The sequence below is a fragment of the Peromyscus leucopus genome, chromosome 10 (genome assembly GCF_004664715.2).
Source record: "Peromyscus leucopus breed LL Stock chromosome 10, UCI_PerLeu_2.1, whole genome shotgun sequence".
Lineage (NCBI taxonomy): Eukaryota > Metazoa > Chordata > Mammalia > Rodentia > Cricetidae > Peromyscus > Peromyscus leucopus.
The window spans coordinates 72,502,661-72,528,829 of record NC_051071.1 but is presented as its reverse complement, the minus strand read 5'-3'; the positions used below and the strand labels follow the sequence as shown (position 1 = coordinate 72,528,829).

The 26,169-nt window shown below is 38.5% G+C and overlaps 1 protein-coding gene and 1 non-coding gene across 2 annotated transcripts in view; both read right to left on the bottom strand.

Annotated features, from left to right (window-relative positions):
• Stap1 (signal transducing adaptor family member 1) overlaps positions 1–20,193 on the bottom strand; it is a 41,080-nt gene extending 20,887 nt beyond the window's left edge. The window contains exons 1-4 of the mRNA XM_028893132.2: positions 19,977–20,193; positions 9,027–9,098; positions 5,223–5,336; positions 1,739–1,795 (exon numbers count right to left, since the gene is read on the bottom strand). Coding sequence (XP_028748965.1) covers positions 1,739–1,795; positions 5,223–5,336; positions 9,027–9,098; positions 19,977–20,096 — 363 coding nt within the window. The 5' untranslated portion in view covers positions 20,097–20,193. The remainder of the gene's footprint in view (positions 1–1,738; positions 1,796–5,222; positions 5,337–9,026; positions 9,099–19,976) is intronic.
• On the bottom strand, positions 7,166–7,333 carry LOC114689865. Its single transcript, XR_003733985.1, has one exon. It is a non-coding gene; the product is annotated as a U1 spliceosomal RNA (small nuclear RNA).
• Positions 20,194–26,169: the final 5,976 nt, after the last annotated feature.

Genomic DNA, 26,169 nt, shown 5'->3' with positions numbered 1-26,169 from the left:
CAGTCCTACAAGACAGATATCGTTATTTGCACTTAATAACAACAAAAACAACAATAACAAAACTGAAAATATGCTCAGAAAGATGAAAGTCCACAGCACTATTACTAGTCAGGCGATTGTGATTCAGGAATGAGGTCACCTCGCTGTCTCCTGAAGTCTCTGATACTTGTGCACGTCTACTAAAGGTCTAAAAATATTACATTCTAGTTAGTTTTGTTGGGACTACCTTTTCTAGAAGTGCGTTTTTGATTGACTCCCCAAAATATGTCCTACTGAATTGTTTGCATACCCCAGTCTAGTGCCTCATTATGTTCTTGGAGGAAGAGTCAGTACAGTGGAATATTTTTACAAATGATTTATTCACATGCAGTGATTGGATACTGTGTCCCAAATATTTATAGAGTATAAAATAATAGAACAAGTGTCTTAATGTGAAAATTCGTATGAAATGCATTTTATATCCTATGTCAATGTTTGAATTAAAAATCATTGCTTTCTGTCTTTAATCAAGGAAAAATATAAATGAAATGGCCAAAACTTCAAGTAGTATTAGTGTATCATGAAGGGGTGCCAAGACTTTTCCAGTGCATTCAGTGTTTATACCTAGCCACGTGCCCTTGGAGTATTTATAGACACTCAATGGCAGCCTGTGGGACCTTTCTGTAAAGGGGTAGAAAGAAGCACAATTCTAACAGTCTCTTCTCCAACCCCAGGAGTATGTCCTTCACCTGTTTAAAAGTCTCCTTTCAGGCCTCAGAGGGACACCCTATCTGGCAGTTGACCCTCCACCCATTTTACCTGTAAAAGGGTGATATGAAGAATCAGCACCCAGTGTCTTGGTAAAGAGTCCAGCTTATTTTATGACTGCAAAGACTTTATTCAGAAACTCACTTGTGTGGAACAGGCATTTGAGCCCAACCTGGAAACTTTTCATTTTCTCAAAAAGTTTTAAAGAACATGGTGCTGGTTATTGAAGTATCTCATGTTTTTAAAGACAGTTGCTGCTGTGGCTTTATTCAAATTAATGGTACTTTATCTTGCCGCAGTAGTTGACTCTAAGCAATGGGTCTGACTATTTGCCTCTGATAAGATGGTGCCATTGAGCAGGTAAGCATCCTTTTGTTTTAAGACGAACACAATAAACGTTTAAAGGTGAATTTTCATTTGGATGGGTTCTCTCTTTTGTGTTGTCTATTTCATTCACAAAACCAGTGAAGAAGAGCATTTTATAAATTTAAAAGAAAAATGTTGGAGATTATTTTATAATAAACTATGAAAATGACAAATGTCAGCATATACAAAGCACCTCCATGTTAAAAGATAGGATGGTAGTGCTTAGCTGTGAAGATAAAATGAAAACAGTAGATCTTCCTCATCCCTGCTCACCTGCATCACTTCAGAACCGCTATCTCAAGATAAAATGGGCTTGTGTGTTTACTCGGTGTCTTTAGCTTCTCAACCCACCTGATAAAAATGTAATGTTCAGACCCAAAAGCGTGGATTTCTATCTGCCTTTTCTAGTTTCTATATCCCCAGCCACTTTAATGTCCACAATTGTGATGACAGTGACTATTTAGTAAATAAATGAATCAACAGGTTGAAGTGATCTTCTGCTGGGAATGGTGACTCACCGTGGTAATCTCATCACTCGGGAGGTGGAGACAGGCAGATCGTAAGTTTGAGGCCAGTTTGGGCTATTGGGACCTTGTTCAACAAAAGAAAGGGATGGCCTTCTTACCTCTGTTACTGTAAGAATGAAGCCCCTCCATTCTTCTCCACTTTCTGTGTTTTCTGTCTAAAGATGGAAACAAAAGCAAAGCAGAAAATACATAATTAGTGAATGATCTCTACTAACATTAAGTAACAAGAACTTCACATGATGACAAGAGAGGTGCACCATGAAAAGCTCACAAGGTTGCAGGCTGAGGAGATGGCTCTTTGGGGGAAGCGTATGTCACCCAGGTGTGAAGACCAGAGTTTGGACCTCTGGAACCCAAGTAAAATGACAAGTGGGCATGGCAGCCTAACTGTAATCTCTGTGCCGGAGAGGTAAAGTCAGAGGATCTCTAGAGCAAGCTGACTAGCTGGGTCAGCCAAATTGAGAAGCTACCGGTCCATGTGAGAGGTGTTGCCTCAATGTGTAAGATGGAAGTGAATGAGAAAAATACATGCTGTTAACTTCTGGCCACCCTGTACATATAAACACACACATGCATGTGCACCTACACACACATGTATATCCACGCACATCTAAATAAATGTGCACACATGCACATATACCACACACATATAGATGCAAAAAAGAGAAAAAAACTAGTAAGACTGGCAAAAAAAATGCATATTCTTCTGTTCAGGCACTTTGTTAAATAAGAACATTTGAAAAGTTTAAACTACATAAAATCAGCAGCAAGGAGAAATAATAATTCATTTTCCTTTTGCTTAGGACTATTAACATATGTTTATCATGAAATATTTCAGTCCCTTTTTTTAATTAAATAGTAGAAATGATTGGGGGTGGGGTGGCTCAATGAATAAAGCACTTGTTACCAAGTGTTTAGACCTGAGTTCAAATCCCCGGAAGTCACATAAAGTTGGGCACAGTGAGACACATAATAAAAGTGTGCCTACAGCAAGATAGGAGGTAGGAAGAGGAAAATCTCTAGAAGCAGAAGCTCTCTCCAGCTAACCTGGCATTGCCCAGCATTGGACAACAAAGATACCCGGTCACAAATAAGGCAGAAGATGAAGACCCAAGATTGTCCTTGAACCTCCACACACTCACTGTGCATCACATGCACTATGGCACACATGTACACACATTTACACGCAAAGACCATATGAACACACAAACAGCTTTCAAAAACAAAACTGAAATATATACCTTTAAATTATTTGCTTATTAAACAAGTACAATTGTACAAATTTATGCTTAACTTAAAAAAATGAAATGTTAGTGAATTTACTTCTACAATATGTGACTTAATGCTTATTCTCTCCATTGGCTTGCTTGAAATTTGGGGAAACCAATGTAAAAAAATCCAATTCTTAGCTTCAAAGGCTACTACTTTGATTGCTAATAATAATAATACCAGACAATTTCTTTTGCACACTTACAATGCTAGCTACTGTGCTAAGCGCTTCACAGATATTACCTGCTCAGTTGTGTCTAAGAAATATCATAGGTGGCCACTGTTTCTAGGTTTCTGTACTGAGGTCCTGCACGGTCCACACTAGAAATAAAAATGGAGCCACTTGTGCTAATGTTCCACACCACTAAAGCAAAACTAAAGTGTTATCTGGCCTTCTTGAGAAATCAGGAAAGAAACACAACAGCCACATTTCCCATAGAGACCAATTTCAATGTGTTCCCTCTGTTTCCAAAAAAAGTAACCTGAAGTAATCTAATGATAATTAGTTATTTTTCTATCATTTGTCTTCCTATATCTGCCTACCATGGAAATATTTGAAATGAGCAATTACCTTTATTACTGATTTTAAATTTGTTTTAGCTTTCCCTGTCTATGAAATCAATTTCTTCTTTTCAGCTGACTGGAATATTTTATTCTATAGAATAAAACACACTTGGTTCTTGAGTAGACTATAAAGCTAATTTAAGACCTTTATATGAAGTGGTTTTTGTCCTTTGGCAATCTTCAAGGTAATTCAGCAAAATGTATTTTTAATGTCATTTTATTTATCCATTCAATTAAAAGATATATGTTGTGTATTGTTAAGTGTAGGTATTGGGAACAAAACGAAAATCCTTGTTCTCATGGAGTTTGAAATATAGCAAGGGCTGGGCAATGGTGGTGCGTGCTTTTAATCCCCGCACTAGGGAGACAGAGGCAGGAAGAGCTCTGAGTTTGAGGTCAGCCTGGTCTATATATGAGTTCTAAGATAGCCAGGGCTGTTACACAGAGAAATGCTATCTTGAAACAAAAAAGAAAGAAAGAAAGAAAGAAAGAGAGAGAGAGAGAGAGAGAGAGAGAGAGAGAGAGAGAGAGAGAGAGAAAGAAAGAAAGAAAGAAAGAAAGAAAGAAAGAAAGAAAGAAAGAAAGAAAGAAAGAAAGAAAGAAAGAAAGAAAGAAAGAAAGAAAGAAAGAAAGAAATATAGCACAGGATAATAAATAATGTAATAGTGCATTTGATATTGTTGGAAGGAAACAAACGGGAAAAATAAAGTGTAGAGGTAAGACAAACTGATAATGGGTTGAAAGGGCAGCTGTCTTAGTTCCTGTTCTGTTACTGTAGAGACATCATGACCAGGGCAACTCTTATAAAAGAGAAAGCATTTAACTGGGGACTCACTTATAGGTTCAGAGGGATTATGACCATCATGGCGGGAAGCAGACAGACAGGGGTGGGGGGTGGGGGGAGTTGGACCTGGCCCTGGTGTGGGCTTTTGAAACTTCAAGGCCCACCTTTAGTGACACACCTCCTCCAACAAGGCCACATCTAATCATTCTATCCTTTTCAGGAAGTTCACCAACTAGGGACCAAGCATTCAAACAGGAGCCCATGGAGTCATCCTCAAGTGGACCACAACAGGCTAGTTAGACAAGGTTACAATTTTGATGACGTGTTCCAGGTGGGCCACAGTGGTAGTTTTACATTTGAGCAAAGACTTACTTATTATAATTCAAGAAACAAAAGAAGTTAAGTGACTGGCCTATGACACACAGCTAGTGCATAAAGTAGCGAATGTCTGCCTCAGCAGATGTCTGACTCCTCACTCTGCCTGACTCCTCACTCTGCCTTACTCTTCACCTCAGTGCCCAAGAGCTCTCCAGAGAGCTTGCTTAAATGCAGATTCATTCTAACTACCTCGATGCTCAAAGTCAACCAGCAACTTTCTAGGAACCTCTCCAATATTATCTTTACCAATTCCAAGTTGTTCTCTGTGTTATGAGTGTCATCGTTGGGCAATTTTTCTTAGCTCCCTAGGCTGATTCAGGGACAACCTTGACAAACACCAGGTGGGATGTTTGACTTCGTCAGAGGACAGACGTCTAAGATTTCATTGTGCTTAGATACTAAACAAGTGAATGTGCTCTTCTAAAATGTAACTCAGAACACGGTAGTCCTTGGCAAAGGGCAGGCAATATTAGTGAAATATTAAGACTCGGCCCCTCTTGTAACTCCTCTTCATTCCAACCACTGGATGTTAAAAGATAAAGGCTATTATAAGCTTTACTCCCTACAAACTGCCGCTTCTCACTCACCTTCAGTTGCACTTCCTCTTTAGGCAAAACAAGAGTGAATTTTGCACAACTCTTTTCAGGTGAATTTTGGTCAGTAAGGCATACAAGGTCGATTATGTCTAACTTGCCAACATACTGCAAAGATAAAGGAGAGCATAGTTAAGTTACTTCCTGGGTAAGATAAATTTGTTCTAGCATGAAGGGAAATAATAGTCTCTAAACACATTTGGGTTTTGCATGATAACCTAGTTTCCCCAAAAAGTATGTGAAAAATGCATTTTGTGGTGGTGTGCTGGACTTGACCCATCAAAATTTGCAAAGACCATATTAAATTTTTGAGAATTTTGCATTTGGTTAACATAGTCATTACTAAAACTTAATTTTATTAACATACCAGTAAATAAACTTTTATATTGAAGTATCAAAAATTCAAGTTTCATTATTTTCTAATTACATTGCAATATTTTACTGTCTACGCTCTCAACATTATTGGCGTCTTTATTCTGTGTGGCATCAATACCATGCAACAGTGCTGCTCTGCATTTCTTCATACTCCAGGCTATCATTCAACCTTGGTAGGATGGATCAGTCATGACAGGAGTGTTCACACTATGGAAATTAGCAGACAATTTAAAAATGAATGTGTACGTTATTGGCTTGTTGCTTTTCCCAAAGGCAGCCGTTCTAATAATAAATACCCTGGGTATGTATAATTCTCCATTACACATTTTTCTGTTTTTGCTTTCTCTTTATAGATTTTTGAAAATGTAAAAAAAAAAATAAAGATAAAGTGATTTGTTCGGGGACCATATAAAATCAACTCATAGGTCAAATTTGCCTCAAGGTATACTGACTTTCTGGCCTTCTGTCTAAACTATAGAAAATAATAGAAAAAATGTTAATAACCCAGAAGAAACTTCACTAGTTCATTATATCTAAAGTTGCTTCCTTGTCCATGGGTGATGGCTGTTGCAAAATACTTTTTCAAAAATAATGTCTAATTCATCAAAGGAACTGTGTAACAAAAATCAAGTAAAGTATTGTGCTCATACATATAGAATCAAATGTCTATACAAAAAAGGATTATTGTTATAATAAAAAAGTTATAGTAAACAATATTAGATATTGTCTCAAATGAATGCTGTACATCTTTATACAAGTTATGTTTGTGAGTTTATATACCTGTTTTCATATGTAAACTTTATTTTAGAAAGTCACCCTTCATCACATTCATCAAACGCCACTGGCTATAAGTACCTATTAAGAAATTTCTGATTTTCAGGGACAACAAAAACATCTTGAGCAATTGTTCTGTATACAAAAGGCCAACATTGTCCTCTACTATTAGAAAGACCTCATGTAATAGGGGTTTTATGGTTTTTTTTTTTTTTTTTTGAAAAATTAGCCCATTCTTCATTTCTTTTTCTCTCCCTTGAGTTTTTCTCAGCTGTGCCTAGTATAATATCTTATGCATCCCTTTTAACTTTCCTGGATAATGTAGGGCATAAAAACAGTCAAATAGTTTTCCAGAGCGATTTCCATATTGATGAGGTTGAGGCTAAGCTTCGTTTGTCCTATTTATTTTCAAGGAACAAAGAAAAATTTAAAATAGAAGGATAAACACAAGGGTACAAAACCAGAACTTAAACACAACTTTGTATGGTGGACTGTCTACATTAGACTCAGTGAGTTTTGTTTTAACGGACAGTGCCGATACACCAATTACAGAAAGGGAAGTCATATCTTCTAGTTTTGATTGTAGGCTGTAAAGAGCCTTAAAACTCTTTTGTTGTGACCTCTTTGTGACACAGTGCCCTAAAAAAGACCACCAGCTCACAAGCCACACCTGGGTTACCCTCCCTCCTTTAATGGCTATATAATCTTGTACCATTTCAGAAGCGTGTGTGTGTGTGTGTGTGTGTGTGTGTGTGTGTGTGTGTGTGTGTGTGTGTGGAATTATTTTAGGGGAAAATGTGAACTCAGTATTCCACTAATACATTATTCAGTCAATTCCCCGCATTTGGCACATTTGAGGAAATTTCAGGGATTAGCAAATCTCGAATAAAATGGAGAAGGCTTGCCCTTGGAAAACCACCTTCTTGATGATGGTATCAACCCTGCCAGGTAAGCATGATTGTGCACAATTTCTTAATCCTTAAACGTGACAGTTTTCATTTATAAATAGGGATGAAGTGGTGGCCAGTGGTATGCATGCTTGCAATCTCAGCACTCTGGAGACTGAGGCAGGAGGATCATGAGTTAAGAGGACAGCCCTTCACAGAAGGCCTTGATCAAAAACCAGACATAATGAAGAAAACCATAAAGCAAATTTACAGAGTTTGTGTAGGAATTAAATAGTATATATATAAACAATCTGAGTGTTTACTGTGCTCAGTCTACTGACTGAAGTCCTTTTATTGCCCCATCTCATTTGATTTTTTTTTTTTTTTTTTTTTTTTTTTTTTGGTTTTTTGAGACAGGGTTTCTCTGTGTAGCTTTGCGCCTTTCCTGGAGCTCACTTGGTAGCCCAGGCTGGCCTCGAACTCACAGAGATCCGCCTGGCTCTGCCTCCCGAGTGCTGGGATTAAAGGCGTGCGCCACCAACGCCCGGCTCATTTGATTATTTTTATAGCTTTATGAGATAGATGACTATGAATTTCATCCTAAATACAGAGATTTGAAAAATGGGAGTATTGGAGAGTTCTTGTGTGCTTCTTTGTTATTTGCTCCCACAGATTCAGTTGTATCCTTTGACCTCCCAACACTGCACCAGGAGGATGTAAATGACATCAGAGTTTGCCATACCATTTGACTTCATGTTGAGTTGGACCATTGGGGACCTTCAGCGGGAGGTCAGAGTGAGGATGATGTTTATCACCCTGTCTAGCTGCTCCCTCAATCAAATGTCATGCTTCCCTTAAGTACAAGCTCTCCCACTCTTTCCTTTCACACTTCATGTGGTGATACAGCTCTATTTTTAGCTTCAGAGCACTGTTTGTGACTTCTTTCTATTCTGCCCACTGCTTTGAATATTTATAAGAACTTAAACATTCTTTAAACTGCCCAATTTGAGATGTCATATGTTTTTCTACCATGTTCCTTTTTATGCAAGGAGTCACAGAGAGGCTAGGTAATTATCTCAAGATCCCAGTTAACAACGATAGGGCCAGCATTAAAAAACTAGGCAATCTTTCTGGGCACGCCAGGATCCCAAACACCAAGTTGCACTGCCTCTTGAAGTAATAAGTGAACTTGGTTACTGTAAATCACACAAGTTTAGGCCAGGGCTTTTGGTTTCCTGGTGCCACTAGAAAGTTGGAATATACACTAAAAAGCTTAGTCTGCAAAGAATTAATTGAAGAATCACTTCATCATTATTCTCATACTATAGCTCTTAGGAGTCTGCTATTAGAGGGTATGTTTTTGTCTAGGAAAATTAAATTGCTACATCGTATGTTCTGATGCTATGGGAATCATCTTGTTCCTTTCAGATAATGATTGCATTCCCTAGTGTGCTGAGATTTGCAAGAAATGGGAGCTATCGTTTGCATTAAGCAGTTTATGCCCAAGAATCTAAAATTTCTACTTTTAAGGTAAGTTTTTATTATCTTGGTCAGGAAAATCAGAACAAAAAGTTAAAAATATGAATTAATACCTTCTGAGTTGTTTAGGGAATTATCACCCTGATCCCATTGTAATTGGTAGGCCCTCAGAGTTACATTTTTTAACACCTTTATTTTGGGGTGATAGGAAAAAATGGATAATAGATTACATACCAATGGTCTATTGAAAAGCTGGACCAGGTAAACATGTCAAGCTACTTACTATTGTACTTTTTTTGTCGGTATAAAAGAAGAGTGTGGTTCCTCTTAACTCTGTCCAATAGTGTTTGTACTCCTGTGGGAAAGAAATCACAAACACCATTTTGTAAGTGCATATTCAACTTTTTAATTTTCTGCTTTATCTTTTGTAATTGTATACTATATAGTTATTCTTTATCCTTCACATTTTGCCTAATATTAAAAGTTATTTATTTTGTGTGTGTGTGTGCTCTTGAGAGCATGTGTGTGCAGTGACAAAGAAGGCCAGAAGCTGATGATGAATCCATTGGAACTAGAGTTACAGAAGGTTGTAAACTGCCTGATGTGGGCGCTTGATACTGAACCCAGGTCCTTTGGAAGAGCAGGAAGTGCTCTTAACCAACCACTGAGCCATTTACACACACACACAGACACACACCCTTTCTTCCTTTCTTTCTTTTTTCTTTTCTTTTCTTTTTTTTTTCTTTTTTTTTTTTTGAGGCAAGATCTTACTAAAAAGCTCTGGCTGGACTGGAACTTGCTAAGTAGACCATGTTGGCATTGAACTTACAGAGATCTGCCCGCCTCTGCCTCCCAAATTCTGGGATTAAAGGTGTGTACCATCACACCTGGCTATTCACTGAATCTTCTGACCCTAAATTCTTTTACATTACCGTACATGTTATCATGATATGGCATTCTTAAACAAAGTTCATCCACATTTTAATGCTTTATTTTGCAGTTGATTGTTTTTTTTTTTTAAATTAGATATATGCCTTTAATCCCAGTGCTTGGGAGGCAGAGGCAGGTGGATCTCTGTGAGTTCGAGGCCAGCCTGGGCTACAGAGTAAGTTCCAGGAAAGGTGCAAAGCTACACAGAGAAACCCTGTCTCAAAAAAACAAAAAAAATAGATATATTTATTTTATTTTATATGTATGAACATTTTCACCCCATGCATGTATTTTATTAGCATCATATGTGTGTCTGGCATCCTTGAAGGCCAGAAGAAGGCACAGGACCCCCTGGAAGTTGTCTTACAGACAGTTGTGAACCATACCATTTAGGCGCTGAGAATTGAACCAAATCCTCTGGAAAAGCAGCTAGTACTCTTAACCACTGAGCCATTTCTTCAGCCCTGTAGTTTATCTTGATTAAATCCTGTTCAAGTTTATTTTAGTATAATGTTTGACTTGTGCTTAACTAGATGATTTCTGAAATTCTTATCATTAATTTAAGGTTTTTTTAGTCAACTCTAGCAGAAGTTCAAATGAGTGACAGGGTCGCTTAAGAGGTCACCTTAGGCCATGGACACACCTGCCTTCTAGAGCAGATGAAAGGACTGCATGAGTGAGTAAAAACAGCTAAAGCACTTAGCAGAGAGTGTGACTTTCAGTGTGGGCTTGTGGAGCAGTATTTATTTTTGACATAGATCAAGTAATATAAAAAATTGACAATAAAAAAGACTTAATGCATCACAGTTGAAGTTTGAAGACAGAATTTCATCCGTGAAGTGAATATCTAATTATTAACACATTCACATTACCATGAGTTCTATACACATAACATTCTAAATGTAAAAAAATTAAATAACCTAGTCAGAGTCCCATTTCAGTTAGCTGAGGCTTCATTCACTTTTTTTTTTTTTTTTTTGAGACAAGGCCTGCTATGTAGCTACGGCTGTCCTGGGACTCACTACACAGACCATACTGCAGGCTGGCCTTGCACTCACAGAGATCTACCTTCCTCTGTCTCCCAACTACGCCATGCCTGAACTTCATTCATATATTTTCATAAACATTAAGGAAATGGACTTGAGAGAAGTACAGTGGGTAAGAATGCTTACTGGCTGGATGGTGGCACATGCCTTTAATCCCAGCACTCCAGAGACAGAGGTAGGCAGATCTCTGAGTTTGAGACCAGCCTGATCTATGGAGTGAGTTCCAGGACAGCCATGGCTACATGAGTAATCCTATCTAGAAAACAACAACAACAACAACAAATGCTTACTGTCCTTCAAGAAGACATGTCTCAGTTTCCAGGATTCATGTTGGGCATAACCATACATACACATAATTAAAATTAAATCGCTAAAAACAAAACATTCAAAGCATTTTCTATAAGAGAGAGTAAGGCCCAATGTGCAAGCATACTTGTTCATTTTTAAATATTCTCTCTCTCTCTCTCTCTCTCTCTCTCTCTCTCTCTCTCTCTCTCTCTCTCTCTCTTTCTCTCTCTCTCTCTCTCTCTCTCTCTCTCTCTCTCTCTCTCTCTCTCTCTCTCTGTGTGTGTGTGTGTGTGTGTATGTGTGTGTGTGAATTTATGTCATGTGTTCAGGAGCCCACAGAGGCTGGAAGATGGGCTGATCTCCTGGATCTGGAGTGAAAGGTGGTTGTGAGCCACCATATGGGTGCTAGGAAATGATCCCAGTTCCTCTGCAAGAGTAGTAAATCCTCTTAACCACTGAGCCATCTCTCTATCCTTAACAAGCATATTATTAATATAAATTTCTGCATTTGTCATATTTACCTAGGCACATTACATGACATGGTCAAAATTCAAAAGATAAATAGATTCACCTTATTTGTGGGGAAAAAAGATAAAATTATATCTCAGGGGTATATATGTTCAAGTTTAAATAAAATGATAGTATTACTACAGCAATCTACCCCAATCATAGAGTTGGAACGTGGGATGAGGTACTTTGCCCACGGTAGGTGGTCTTTCCACTCCAGTGAACCCACAACTGAGAGCTGACTACAACCTGTAATCGGCCTATGGATGCAACTAAGGGGTCAGTCCAAAGATCTTTCCAAAAAGGCGATTACAAAACAGAGGAAGAGATTCCTGAAGTCTAAATGCCCCATGTGTGCCAATGGCTGACACATCTTAGAGTCAAGTAGATTAGTAAGCAAACAAACCTTTATTCTGACCCCACCAGCAATGTCTTTCCTCCTGTTCATAGAGGACACCATGTTTCTTGTCATGACAATAGCCCTCTTTTGGCTTCTGCCACTTTTTTACGCTCCTCCATTTAGTCTTCACTAATGAATGCTTCTAGAATGACTGATCTCTGGATTGAGTAGGACTGAATATCAAGCGGGTGAGGTTGGGAGGCAGGATGCTTAGCTCACCCCTTCCGGCCTTCTCTCAGCCTTGGCTCCTTGGAGAGAGTGGGTGTTCTGCTCCATTTCCTGCCAGGTAGCAAAGGCCCTTTAAGAAGTGTAGGCTTGGGCTTTTCAAGCTGAGTCAGTGACTCAAGGTAGCTCACTCTAGAATGGATCGGTAGCTCTTTAGGCCTACTATGTGGGAGCCCGTTCTGGGGTTCCTTGTGGCTTTACCCAGCAGGTCTGAATAGAGGATGATCAGGACCACGGGCCTGAGTGCAGGTGTCTGAGATGGCCTGCACTTGGCTGTACTGGGGGAGGAGGTCTTTTGCTCCACCCCCTTGGTGTCTCTATAAAAACCCTGGGCCAGAGACAGTTGGGGCCCATTGGAATAGGTTCCAGGCCCTCTCGAGGCTATCCTTTATTTTCTATCTGTTTATCTCCACAAGATTCTCCGCTATAAATCTTTCTAATATTTCCTGCTGATCGCACTCAAGAAAACTCTGGGAAGCTGTGGGGGTGGTGGGTAAACGCCCCACACTACTACCAAACCCACACATTGGTAGACTTTATCAGTAATAAAAGTAAGTAAGATCCTTAGTTATGTAATTCCTGGGCCTGTCTGGTTTTAAACTTAGGAGAAGAAAAATCACAGAGGAAGACCATAAACATTTAAAGTTGGGGGAAGAGAGTGGACTGGCCACTCATGGAACTTCATATAGGGATGAAGAAAACCAGCAGAAATAAGGGTCCTACATGGCAAGGTGTCAAGAGGGAAGACTGAGCATGAGAAATGGAGCAGATAAAAAGTAAAGAAGACAAAGGCAGTAGCTGGAACCAGGAGGTTGTGAATGAGCTGATGACATATGCCAAGCAAGTTTATTAAAAAGTATGGCATCTTATATACTATTTGTACAGGGAAAACAGCCAAGGCCTGCAGAGAGCTAAATCAGACAGACAAGGTTGGCAAAGAGAATATGGGGTATCTTAGACACAGATGCCTAAACCCTGATAACCACAGCCAACAGGGAAGAGTTGTATCCCCAAAAACTACAACATTGACTCCTCTGAGGCATGGACTCCAGCCCTAGACCAGTCTTGCCAAGTCCATTCCTAGACAAGGACACAGAATTAAAGTTCCCTTTTTTTTTTCTTGAATCAGGGCCTTGAAGAAAATCTTGGGTTGGTCTGGCTCCACACATAGTGATTTGTTTATTTTGGAAATAGCAGTGGTGACTTATTGGTTTGTGAATTTTTTTTTTTTTTTTTTTTTTTTTTTTTTTTTTTGCTTTTCAAGACAGGATTTCTCTGTGTGGTCCTGGCTGGCCTGGAACTCACTCTGTATAGATCAGGCTGGATTTGAACTCAAAGAGAGCTACCTGCTTCTGCCTCATGAGTGCTGGGATTAAAGGTGTGCTCCATGACCATCCAGTGGTTGTGAATGTTTTTAGAACCACCAACTAACAGTTATCATTGTGTATGTATGCTGTGTGACAGTTCACTGTTGGGAGATAGAGCACAGAAGTAGAGATTTACTCTTACTTCATAAAGCTGTTGAAGATTTGGTGTGATAATAATGCAGAGAAGAACATAGGAGCTGGAATGTAACAAATGTTACCAATTCTTCACCACTTGAACAACAACAAAACAACACATTGCTTTGATATTTATGGTGTGGACAGATACTTTGCATTTTTCATTACCCATGTAAAGCTTTTTAAAAATTGTATATTTGTTGCCAGGTGGTGGTGTTGCATGTATTTAGTGGAAGCATTCTTGAGGCAGAGGCAGATGGATCTCTGAATTTCAGGACTGCATGGTCTACTGAGTGAGTTCCAGGACAACCAGGGCTACACAGAGAGATCTCGTCTCAAAAACAAACTAACAATCAAACAAAACCCAAAATAAACAAATAGTATATGTATGGGTGTTTTGCCCACATGTGTGTCTGTGTACCCCCTGTGTGTTTGGTGCTTCAATGCCAGAAGAGGACATCAGATCCCCAGAACTGGAGTAACAGTTATGAGCCACCATGTGGGTGGAGTCAGGGGCGCTCTTAACCACCGAGCCATCTCTCCAGCCAGTAATGCTTTTTTTTTTTTTAATTTAGTGATTTATATTGTCATCTGAGAGAATGATGATATGGTTTAAAGATATGCCTAAGTAGCCGGGCGGTGGTGGCGCACGCCTTTAATCCAAGCACTCGGGAGGCAGAGCCAGGCGGATCTCTGTGAGTTCGAGGCCAGCCTGGTCTCCAAAGCGAGTTCCAGGAAAGGTGCAAAGCTACACTGTCTCGAGAAACCCTGTCTCGAAAAACAAAAACAAAAAAAAAAACAAAAACAAACAAACAAACAAAAGATATGCCTAAGTAGGTATATTCCAATGAGACTGTGGAGGAGAAGGACAGGTTATCTTAAAGAACAGAATAATCAAATAAATTGTCATTCCTGTACAAAATCACTCCTGAATGTTCCCTGTTTAATTATTTTAAAACATTTCTTTCTCTCTCTCTCTTTCTTTCTTTCTTTCTTTCTTTCTTTCTTTCTTTCTTTCTTTCTTTCTTTCTTTCTTTCTTTTAGCGTGTGTGTGTGTGTGTGTGTCTGTGTGTGTGTGTGTGTGTGTGCACGTATATACCTTAGCGCTCGTGTTGGGGTCAGAGGACAACCTGGTGGATGGAGGTCATTCTCTCCTACCATGTGGGTTTCTGCACTCAAACTAGGTCAAGCAGTCTTGATGGCAAGTGCCCTTTGCCACCGAGCCATCTCTTGGGTCCGTAAGTTATTTTCTTACACTGGGAGATGTTTTAGAAACTTCAGGGAGAAATTTCACTTCAGGAGTTGTTAATATGGACTGGCCCCTCAATCAGTTGGGAGTTATGTAAAACTGTTGGTACTGAGTAGTCTTCGACACTGTTGAAAAAGACTGAATTATCACAGACTTGACCTGCAATGAATTATCAAAAACAGTTATGTTTGAGGAGCTGGCTTATTTGGTTTACCATACTCTTTTTTGGGTTGGGGGTGGGAAGAGCTTTCAGTAAACCTCTGTAATGAAGGGAATAGGTCAAAACTATTCTGTATTTTTGGATCTAGCACAGCGATGAGGGAGAGTGCTGTAGAAGCAGTTGAAATGTAGGTGCATCATTTAGGGAACATAACCATTAGTGATGCTTAACTGATAAGAAGCTTCTGAAATCAAGTCTAACCCAAGATAGTCTTGGAGAAAACACTAGAAGTTGTTCTACTACTCTGTTTATTTTCCTAACTGGTCTTCAGAAGTAAAAAAAGCTAGCATCATTTTTAAAAGGCAAATATTATCAAGATTCCTCAGTATGCACTTGTGGGTATCTATTTGAGCTCCTGAGAAAAATTACAGAGATGGCCCAACACAAAAGAATGATATTAATTGGGTAGAATTCACCAGGGCATAAACAGGAGTTAAAGGGTGAGCAATCCTATAGATTGACAGACACAATTAAGGAGAAGTTATTGGATAGAATACGAACCAAATATAAAGGCACTGACTTGAGTACAAATGTTGTTGGAGGAAAAATAAGGTTAGAAATAGCAGTACGACCCATGAGCTTCAGCCACAGTCACAAACCCAAAGATAGAGGTAGCTTCTGTTTAGTATGTAGAAAATCAGAAACCTGAATTAGTTTCTAATAAGACCACATGGATCCCAGTATAACTTGACTAATACTAAATAATTAGTATCTTTCTAGATATGTATTTTTATTTGTATAGATGTTTAAATATTTTAAAAATTAATTTTGATGGCCATATCTCTGGATGGAGTGCATTTTGCACATAGTTTCTTGCATTTTAATCTGTATTAAATCTCTGGACTAAAGGTGCTGAAGTGAGATTTCTAATTTATCCCTTGCTTTGTAACCATTGATGACTTTGTAGTTAGAATTTAAGGTCATTGTCTTATTATACTCAAAAGATTGTGAAAGTCCGCTAAACTTACTGTTGAGTTCAAGGTGAAATGTCTACCTAAAAGGGCACCTTTAACATCTGGAAGCTACTGTCAATTGGAATTAGAATTTGAGTTTGAGAGGCAACATTTTGTCATATGCCTCACAATAAAATCCGTACTTTCCAATTGATGAGGAATTTTCAACAAAACTTCCATGAGCCACAGATATCTATCTGCTAGATGCACAAACTTTCTATCCAAAAGAATTGTTTTAACAGTCGGAGTGACAAGACATTAAGACCCTTGCATAATATCCCCCACGGTCAAACCTCAATAAAATATATCCACGGTCATATCCTCCATTTGTTCCACAAATTCATTTACTTATACAAAAGAGTAATCATCCATTTTACAAAGGAGAAAACAGATTACACTTAAAGGAATTGTACACTTTATAGACTTTGACCAATCCCTTGCCTCCATAGTACTTTTTCTTGGTAATGTAGCTAGATAAAATAGGTTATAAGACAATCCATTGTAACTCAGAACATTGTAATTTCCATTTAACTTTCTCTCTATCCTTCTCCCCCAGCAAAATGCTCCTCTTTTTTCTAACAACAAGGGCATTTGGCTAGCCAAGGATGTTGTATAATGCTTCTCCAAAATGAGGTGCACATACCCAAAACATGCAAGAGGATCTATTGGGAAACTTAGAGAATATCTACTTATATTAATCTATTTCTCCTTAATTATTTTCTCATATATTCAATAATTTACAAAGAATATTTGTAAAGGGAGTGCATATGTCCATATTGTCATAGAGAATATCTGTGTCCTAAATGTTTTCCTGGAAGAGGCATGCTATCATAAAATTTTGGTATAAAGAATTGTGTTTCAGGATACAACTGAGGTAATACTAAAAGCTTCATAAATGTGAGGGCCATCAGAGAAGTGACATTTTGATACAGTATGATGATCCCACCATCATGTTCAGGCTAAGAGGACATGTTACATTCTTTAAAGCTGTGCCCATCACACATGGAAATAACAATGGACTATTACCTGAACTTCCTTGTATTTAAAGTTCCAGTTCTGATTTATAAAAGCTGCAATACACTCCGTATTGGTGTTTTAATTATTGAATACTTCTTCTTAGTCAATCCAAAATCCTAATGCTACAGTTCAAGTAAATCTTCCCATACCTTTCCCCTTGAAAGATACTTTTCATAGATTATTGACCTGAAATTCCAGGTCCTTTTTGAATTGTATTAAAATAAGCATAGGTGCATTATTCCTGGGGGTGAGGCACTATACTTTCTTTTTAAAGTGATCTGTTCAAAAGCTTGCAACAACTGCTTGTGGTACTGTTTTTCTCCTTGATATGATGGTATGTGCCTGGTCTTTTTGAGGCTTGTTATGCTGCATTTGTTTGAGGTCACTGGGAGGCCTGCTCTTTACTGAGGGGAAACAGAGGGGGTGTGGATCTGGTGGAACAGGGAGGTGGGGTGGAGAGACAAGAGGAGGGGAGGGAGGGGAAACTGTGGGCTGAATGTAATGTATGAGAGAAGAATAAAAATAAAATAAAATAAAATATAAGCCTTGTAATAAGGACCTCTTTTCCAATAATTTCCTTATTGAACATCTTATTCTTAAACCCAGTTTTCTCTAGTTTAGTTTTCTGGATTTGTTTTCAGCAGGGACTCAGCATTCTGCATAGTTTCTCCATGTCATTTACGCCATGAGCTATCTCCACAGCTGACTGGTCAGTAACGTTCTCTGCTCAGCTTGCTTCTCAATGCTCCCTGGCATTTGCTGCCAGTTGTGGGGAAATCCCACTTATTTCCTTTAGTGTTTCTCTCATGGCTTCTATATTTACGTTTGTGAGTACTACGGTGTCCCTTTGAGCAATTTCATTTATAGACTTCAAACTGACTTCAGTATGTTAGCCAACAAATAAGTAAATCAGAAGAAAATGAATCTACTCTTAAGTGTGAAGTTGTTGTTCTATGTAGTTATCATTTTCATCTTTGAAACCACCATGTACTTTGACATTGTTGCCATTCTCCAGTTCCTCTTCTACTTAACACACAAGAGAAAGGAGCTTGGCTATAAATTCAAATGGGTAAACAAATTAGTTTTCCATGTATACACTTCACAATTATTTACATTTCCGTACTCCAATCAAACGCAGGGCCTGATACATCTTAGATAAGTGCCCTACCACTTAGCTATATCCCCAGCTCTTAGGAGAAATAGTCGATTATAATTCATTCTGTTTTAAAGCATGCCTTCTAAGAAAAACCCGAGTAGGAGTGAGATAAGGAATCATAACTGCTACCAAGATTAGCCTCTTCTCATGTTTGTTGCATAAAAGTTGTACAATGCTGCTTGAAAAACAAATGGATTCAGTACCATACTTACTTATACCAGAAATAAGAAAGAATACAATGCAAATAATAATATATGACGCTAGGCAAGTAGTACCCCCCCTTTTTTTTCTTTGCAGTTGAATAAACTGAGTCTAGGGGAGATGATGGAGTAGTTTTCACAAGGTCACAAGGTGTATGTGGAAAAACCATCAAGTTTACTGATAGTCTAAAATTGTGGATCCCATCATCCCCCCCCCCCCCCCCCCCCCCCCCCCCCCCCCCCCCCCCCCCCCCCCCCCGGCTAACCATACCCACACATGCCTTGTTTAAACATCTGAAAGATCTTGGTATCAGACGCAATTATTAGAGACACTCTGGAAAGACAGTCAGTGAATGACCAAATTTAAATTACCAACTAGAAATTTACTTTCAGCTGTTCCCATCTTTGGTGAAGTAAAACCATGTAGCTGAACTGTGTACGATCAATAACAACAACAATAACAAAATTCCAAAATAGCTAGCAAATTTACTGACAAATGTTTACTACTTACAACAAGAGTTGTAATCTGACTTTCAAATGGCAAATGTCTTTACTATGTGTATAGACAATATGAATATACTCTTACAGTATTTTCACATTCATAATTTTTTCCATGAATGTTAATGAATTCTCTAAGGCATTGACTTATCATCAATTGAACACTTATTGTTATCTTATACAATATGTTAACTTATTGTTATTTCTGTAACCATTTAAAGCTTTGCTAGCTTTAGCCAATATTAACATTTCATAATATTTTACCTATAACAACGGCTTCTTTACTTTTTCAGTGATGTAATTTCATGTTTACTTCTCTAATTAATCTTACATTGTCCACACTTGCAATTCTAAAAGCAATACTTTTTGATGACTATAATTTAAAATTTTACATTTAAAAATATGTAGAATACTTTGTATTTTCTTAGAGTAAAGGTACATTTTAAAAAACAAAATTAGTGTATTTACTATTCGTAACACCTCCCTAAATGCTCTCTTTTAAAGCCAGTATCATGAACAGTATTTTCAGAATGTGAAATGAAACAATATTAAATAAATATCAAATTTTCACAATTTTATCAAAGTTCACCATTTATTACAATTTGATCGCTATACATTTCAGTATGACTGAGAGTAGGAGTATGTTATTATTCATCCTAAAATCATCTTATCTTTATGTAATTCATCACCACTGAAGCATAGTACTTAATTGCTGAGAAATCATAAAAAAAATTATCTTAAAAACCAAAATCTTATGTGATGTTTGGAAGAATCCTTTGGAAATTTCATTGAGTTTTTCTCTTATGGATAAATATTAGAGAACTTACTATACATGCATATATATGTATATACATACATATACATACATATATATGCTGTGCATTGTATTTAAGCTATTCAAAATTAGAGTCATTCTTCTCACTCAAGGAAGAGGGTATAACCCAAACAGAGGCAAGGAGGTCTCTTCGCGTCGCATTGTTAAGAAGTAAGTTTTATGTTAAGTGAAAACTTTCAGGTTTAAAGTTCTCATCTACAGACTTACCTGGTAATCAGACCGTTTGACTAATAAAAACCCTTCAAAGTACAGGGGTAGAGCAGTGATCTTTAACCTCTCCTGGAAGATCCTGCGGGGTGCTGGTTTTGGGGGCTTCTTAGCCATCATTCCCGTGGCTTTGGTGTTTGGTTCGCTTTCAATTCTATCCAGCCTCAGACAAAATGAAATCTCCGTTTTGTGAGAGGAAAGGCAACTGTTCAAAGAGGAAGTCCCAACTTGCTTTTAACCACCAACCCTTCCACCAACAGGACACACACACACACACACACACACACACACACACACACACACTCACACACACTTTCCCCCTTTTACTTTCAGTGAAGTAAGAAAGATCAGGCACAGACCAACTTTTAAAAGGCAACCTCGTTTCAAGCTTCATGTGCTTAGATTTGTGGTAGCAAAATAAACAGCAGATTATCATCTCCTAAGGATGAAAGGAACAGGTGCAGGCATTGTGGGCTTTAGAGACACCAAGGACACATTCGACTTTCTCAGCTTTTATTATGGTTTATTGCTGTCTTTATTTCTAAAATACGTGACTTAAACTGTATTCATTGAAAAATACTTTATTGAATAATCTTGTATTGATTCTACTGGACATATAACACACAAACACACACACACATGCACACACACACATATAAAATCTATAGGATCTATAGAGTCTTTTTGTTTTTTGTTTTAAAACAAGGTCTCATTTTGTAGCCATGGCTGGCCTGAACTTTTACTCTGTAGACCAGGCTGGTCTCAGATTCACAGAGATCCACCTGCTTCTGCTCCTAAAGTGCTGGGATGAAGATTTGTGCTACCAGGCTTCGTCGTGGCTGTAGAATTTTATAGGAGAGAGAAAGAAGGCTGCCAGAAAAACACAGAAAGAACTATTTTTTGACATTTACTTAGTGTGTATGCATGTGTGTGAGCTCACACTCAGGTTCAAGTGTGCACATGCCACGATGCTTGTGTGGAGAGCAGAGGGCAATTGGTTCTCTCCTTTTACGAGGGGTGGAGGAGTGAATGAACTCAAGGCCTTAGACTTGGCAGCATGTTTTTTTAACCCCCTGAGTCATCTCAGCTGGCCTAGACAGGAATATTTCTGTTAAGTAAACATTTGCTTACCTATGCCTTTTTTACCTTTTAAAAAGGCAAACACAAAATAAAACCTAGTTCATCAAACAATGAGGTTCTTTTGGTCTATTGGTCTGTGACTAAAATTAATCCTTAATGTACCAAGAACCAATGATGTCTCCTACAACCATTGCCCCCAAGTGTTACAAAACTCAAAAGTTCAACATTATCTGAATGTTTAATCTGTCTTAAACATTAATCAGCCAGTTAGGCCTGTCAGTATTCCCAACACCACTGTGCCCTGGCACTATTGAAGTAGAAGTCTGTATTATAGATAGATCAAATGTACGGACCAGTCCCCATTATTTTTCTCTACTCATTCACATGAAATACAAATGGGTGAAGTCACTTCCACATTTAACATTTGTCTAATAGATCCTCACTGCTTTTGAGATTTCTTCTTTCAACTTTTATAGAACCCTAAATATTTGTGGCACTAGCAACATATCCAACTAAAGTCTTTTACAAACAAGTCCCTTCTGAGGTAGTCATTACTCTTGCTCCTAGATGTCTCAAAGCCCTTTGGTCTTTCTTCTCACAGCTCCCTGTACTGTGTATGCTCACATGTCCTTTCTGTTATCTATTTGGTAATGTCTTACTCATCTGTCAACAGCCTGGTGAAATCTTTCTGTTACTGTGAATAATTACTTTATTATCTACTTATTAGTACTGCTTAAGTCAGCAAATCTGAATAGAAATGTCCAGTCCTCATCCAGCACTTCTTAGTTTCTGGCACTTATTATTTATTCATTTATTACCATGTGCATCACAATTCATTCTGATAGATTTAAAAGATATTGACATTGAATATAATTCTGTTGCCAGGCGTGGTGACACATGCCTTGAAACCCAGCACTCAGGAGGTAGAAGCAGGCGAATTGCTGTGTTCAGATCAGCTTGATCAGCAAATGAATTCCAGGACAGCCAGAGTTACACAGAGAAACCTTGTCTTGAAAAGCATGCACGCGCACATGCGCGTATGTACACACACATAGAAACACACACGTATGTACACACATACTATGTTTACAACACATAACTGGAATAAACAGCTTTAAATTTAATAACAAGGTGGAATACATGAATGAGTTATTAGTCACAGTCTTATTTCTAGTCAGTTTTTATTGATGCTAGTAGAATAAAAGTGTTTTCAGTAGAGAAAATGAAAATTCTAGTAATATAATCTCCGATATCCATAGGCACTCATATGGGATTTCTTCCTTCTCCTTTTACCCAAGAATTATTGACATAATGAGCCTTTCAGAACATGATTTCCAGAAGTATTTGGGTCAGAAAAGAATGGTATAAAACCACTGCTACTGAAGTTATACAAGAAGCACTGTTTAATAATTTAATTTGCTAGACTTAGCGTTTTCAGTATTGTATAAAGAATTACTTTTAGCTGGTAAGAGCTTTTCCTGGTTATATGTTCACAGTATTTTTATAATGTAACTATACACACACACACACACACACACACACACACATATACATACATATATAGGGAAAGAGTTTGGGAGCTTATCAATCTCCCCTCTCCCCTTTTAAGACAGTGTCTCACTATGTAGCTTAATTGGCCTGGAACTCACAGAGATCTGCCCGCCTCTGCTGGGACCAAAGGTATACACCACCACATTCATCTGAAGTTGTGAATCTTGATTGGCACTGATTGTTGAGCACCTAAATTAGCAAAGGGTAATTCTGGATGGGTCTGAGAACATTTACAGAAAAGATTAACAAGAGGGAAAGATTCCCTTTGAAAGTAGGTGGTACCATCCCACACACCGGGGGCCCAGATGGAATAAAGTGGGGGGAAGAGGGAGGGCTAGTGAGCTAGGCATGCTTTCTCTATGCTCTCTGGCTTCTGTGGTATGTGTGTTCTCCTGCGCCATATCCCCTCTCCCATGTCATAGTGGACTGAGACTTCTGAAACCAGGAGCAAAGTCAACCCTTCCCCCATTAAGTTGTTTTCTCACACTAACAGAGGCCAATATATAGAGACCACCAGTTCCCAAATTAAACCAATCACAAGCTACTGCTAGCTTTAACAGAAACTAGGAATTCAGAATAATAGATACTTTGGGGATAGAGTAATGATCATATTGTTAGTCCAATTTGTTTAAAATTCATTCTACCATTGCAAACTCAATATATATAAAATTCGAGTCTATATTTTTCTTTTAAGATCATTTAGTTGGCGTTGCTGGAGAAAGCAAAGCAGATTGATGTTTCACATCCATTTCAACCCTTCCTAAAGGGCCATTCTTTACTGGAGAAGTTGAAAAGGTTAAAAAACAAAACAAAACAAACAAAAAAAAAAACAACCCTCTGCATTTTTCACAAAGTTTTCCAAGTAGGATTGGGAAGAATCAATATGACTGGCAAGGAAGAAGAGAAGCAGAATTAATTCTTATGCTGCCTTTGGTTTTTCTCACCAAAGAAAAGGCAAGAATGGCACATAAGCATCCGACTTTTCCATGGTAATGTGATGGGATGGTCCAGCGTGTGATCACTAGTTTCGTGGATGTTGACAATTTAGCCAGGCAACATCAGTTGTGCTGCTGTGTATCATGTCAGGTGTGATGTGGCATGAACTCAAGCAATAAGCAGTCTTGCTGTTCACTGGTGTGCTACTTGTGGAGGCTTCCGTGAGGTGGCAGTTTTGTAATTGTGGTGACTTCCTGATTGCATTGCCTATATGTTCTTAGAGACTGGCATTATTATCAGGTTCCTAATTTTTCAATTTGCTTCATGATTGTAGAAACAGTGGCTTAATCCCACACTGTGTCTGTGAGCGTGGTTTCCCACTCCCCTTCCCCCCAATAACACGGTTTTATCATTCCTCCCAAGGTTCTGTAAGCTGTTAAATGCCTGATGGTGGGTGAGTTTTGTTCTGAACTAGTGATTACAAATTGTTGTGCTTTATACCCAATCCTAGATTAATACAGTCCTTCATTGACCATAGAATTATACAAGTTTTATTCTAACATCAGATGTGTTCCATAATCAGATTCCCTTTTGCTAACGTTAATATATTTTTCAACATAAGAAAAGTGTCCCATATTTCAGCAGTGTTTCGTTTTTACCGCATATCTTTGCAGGCAGTTTTCTTCGTATTTCCTCTTTTACACAATCTCTAAATTTTATGTACTACCGATAAGATAAAGTTTGGCATTTTCTTCATTTATGGTTTTCTGTAGCCACTTTGAATTAACAGATACTTAAAGATGATCCAAACATAGGACATTGCGTGGCATTTCCCCTGTGACACCACCAGGAAAATCTTGTTATTTATGTGCAAGGCCAGTATGATCACACACAGTGATTGTTGCCTTCACAGGGTTCGAAATTAAACTCTGTGAACTGCCATTCCTGTAAGGCAGGCAGGTAAAGCGCTCTAGCTGGTTGGTTTTGATGACATGGAGGATTCCAAGTCCCAGCGCATTTCCCTCCTTTATGGCTTTCTGAGCTGTAAACTTGATGAGGTCTCTAGAAAACAGATGCATTCATCCTGGAGATGGTCTCCACTCTCCTCATCCCTTGGCCGACTTCAGCATTTTGATGACAAAAGACCAATGGCTGTCCTGTTCAGTCATCTTCAGTATGTGGCCTTTCTGAAAGTTTCACATAGGATATCCAAGAGCTTCATACTCTGCAGGGGACGGAATATTTTCATCTGCGTACAGGTCTTCAGGTTTGGCTGCATCAGCACAGCATGGAGAGAGGTGGCGGGAGTCATCTTGCAAGTCATAGTGAATGGCATCACTGACCAAAGCGACCGAACCTTCTGTATTAGTGATGTTCTCTTTGTCTTTAGTAGCTGGGAGACTCAAAGATTCACTGTCAACTCTGTTTATTCTCCTGGAGTTCAGAGATTGCTTATGCTTTTTGGTTACCAAAGTTTCCAAGAAAAAAAAATCCGTTTTTATCCTAAACATTTCATCTGATTCTCTAGAGTAGATCCACTCTCAACTGATTCTTCAGCAAACGGTGCCTGTACATTTGAACAATTCAGAAACATATACTTCCATTTGGTCACAGGTCTTTCTTGTTCAAAATACCCACAAAGCACAGTGTTGTGTTTGAGAACAACAGTCCCAAAATTGTTTCCAACATGGGAGAAAGACTCTATTTCAGTAGCCAGGATCAGCTGACTCCTCTCTGAGGTTCATCCAGTCGATACAAGTTGCCTGGATTCCGCAGCTTTCCATTGGAGAAGAGGATTAATAAATGCAGCTCCTGCTCCTTAGGTTTGCAGCAGCTCTGCTGCCCTCTGGCGGATCTGGCCGGCAAGCCTGGCAGACGTCGGCGCAGCCACCAGCCCAGCTCTTAGAGAACACCATCATTCTAAAATAATCTCCAATAAAGAAAAAAAATTTCTTTATAAGTATGAGTGTTTTGTCTGCATGTATGCAAGTGCATCACCTGCATGCTTGGTGCCAGCTGAGGTCGGAGGAGGGCGTCGGATCCCCTGGAACTGGAGCTACAGATGGTTGTGAGCTGGTGTTTGGGTGCTGGGAGCCGAATTTTGACCCTCTAAGCATGTGGCAAACGCTTTTGACCACAGTGACATCTCTTTAGCCTTCATTCATTTACTCATTATTTGTTTGTTTTTAAAGGACATTTTTTCCTCTCAGGATATAGTTCAGCTACAGGCTGCAGCTGTGTGACTTTAAGTGACCCAAAAGTGGTACAGGATAGTTTTCAGAACATCAGTTTATTTTGTTTTCCAATTTGGGCCATCAGTTTTGTATAAGACTGAAGCAGCCACTTTCCCTTAATAAGTCGTTCTGCTAATGCATACATACATACATACATACACACATATTCATGCAAATTACTTTGTCTGCAATGATACTTCATAATTTCTACATACTTGAAAAAAAGACGACATTATTATCGTTATTATTTTCAGAGATAATGTATAGATGAGCTGGTTTGGCTACAGCTGATGAATCTGTGTAGTGTAATCTGTTCAAGATTTCTGCAATTTCTACCTCTAATCCTTTTTCTTTGTTTTTTTCGAGACAGACAGGGTTTTTCTGCGTATCCC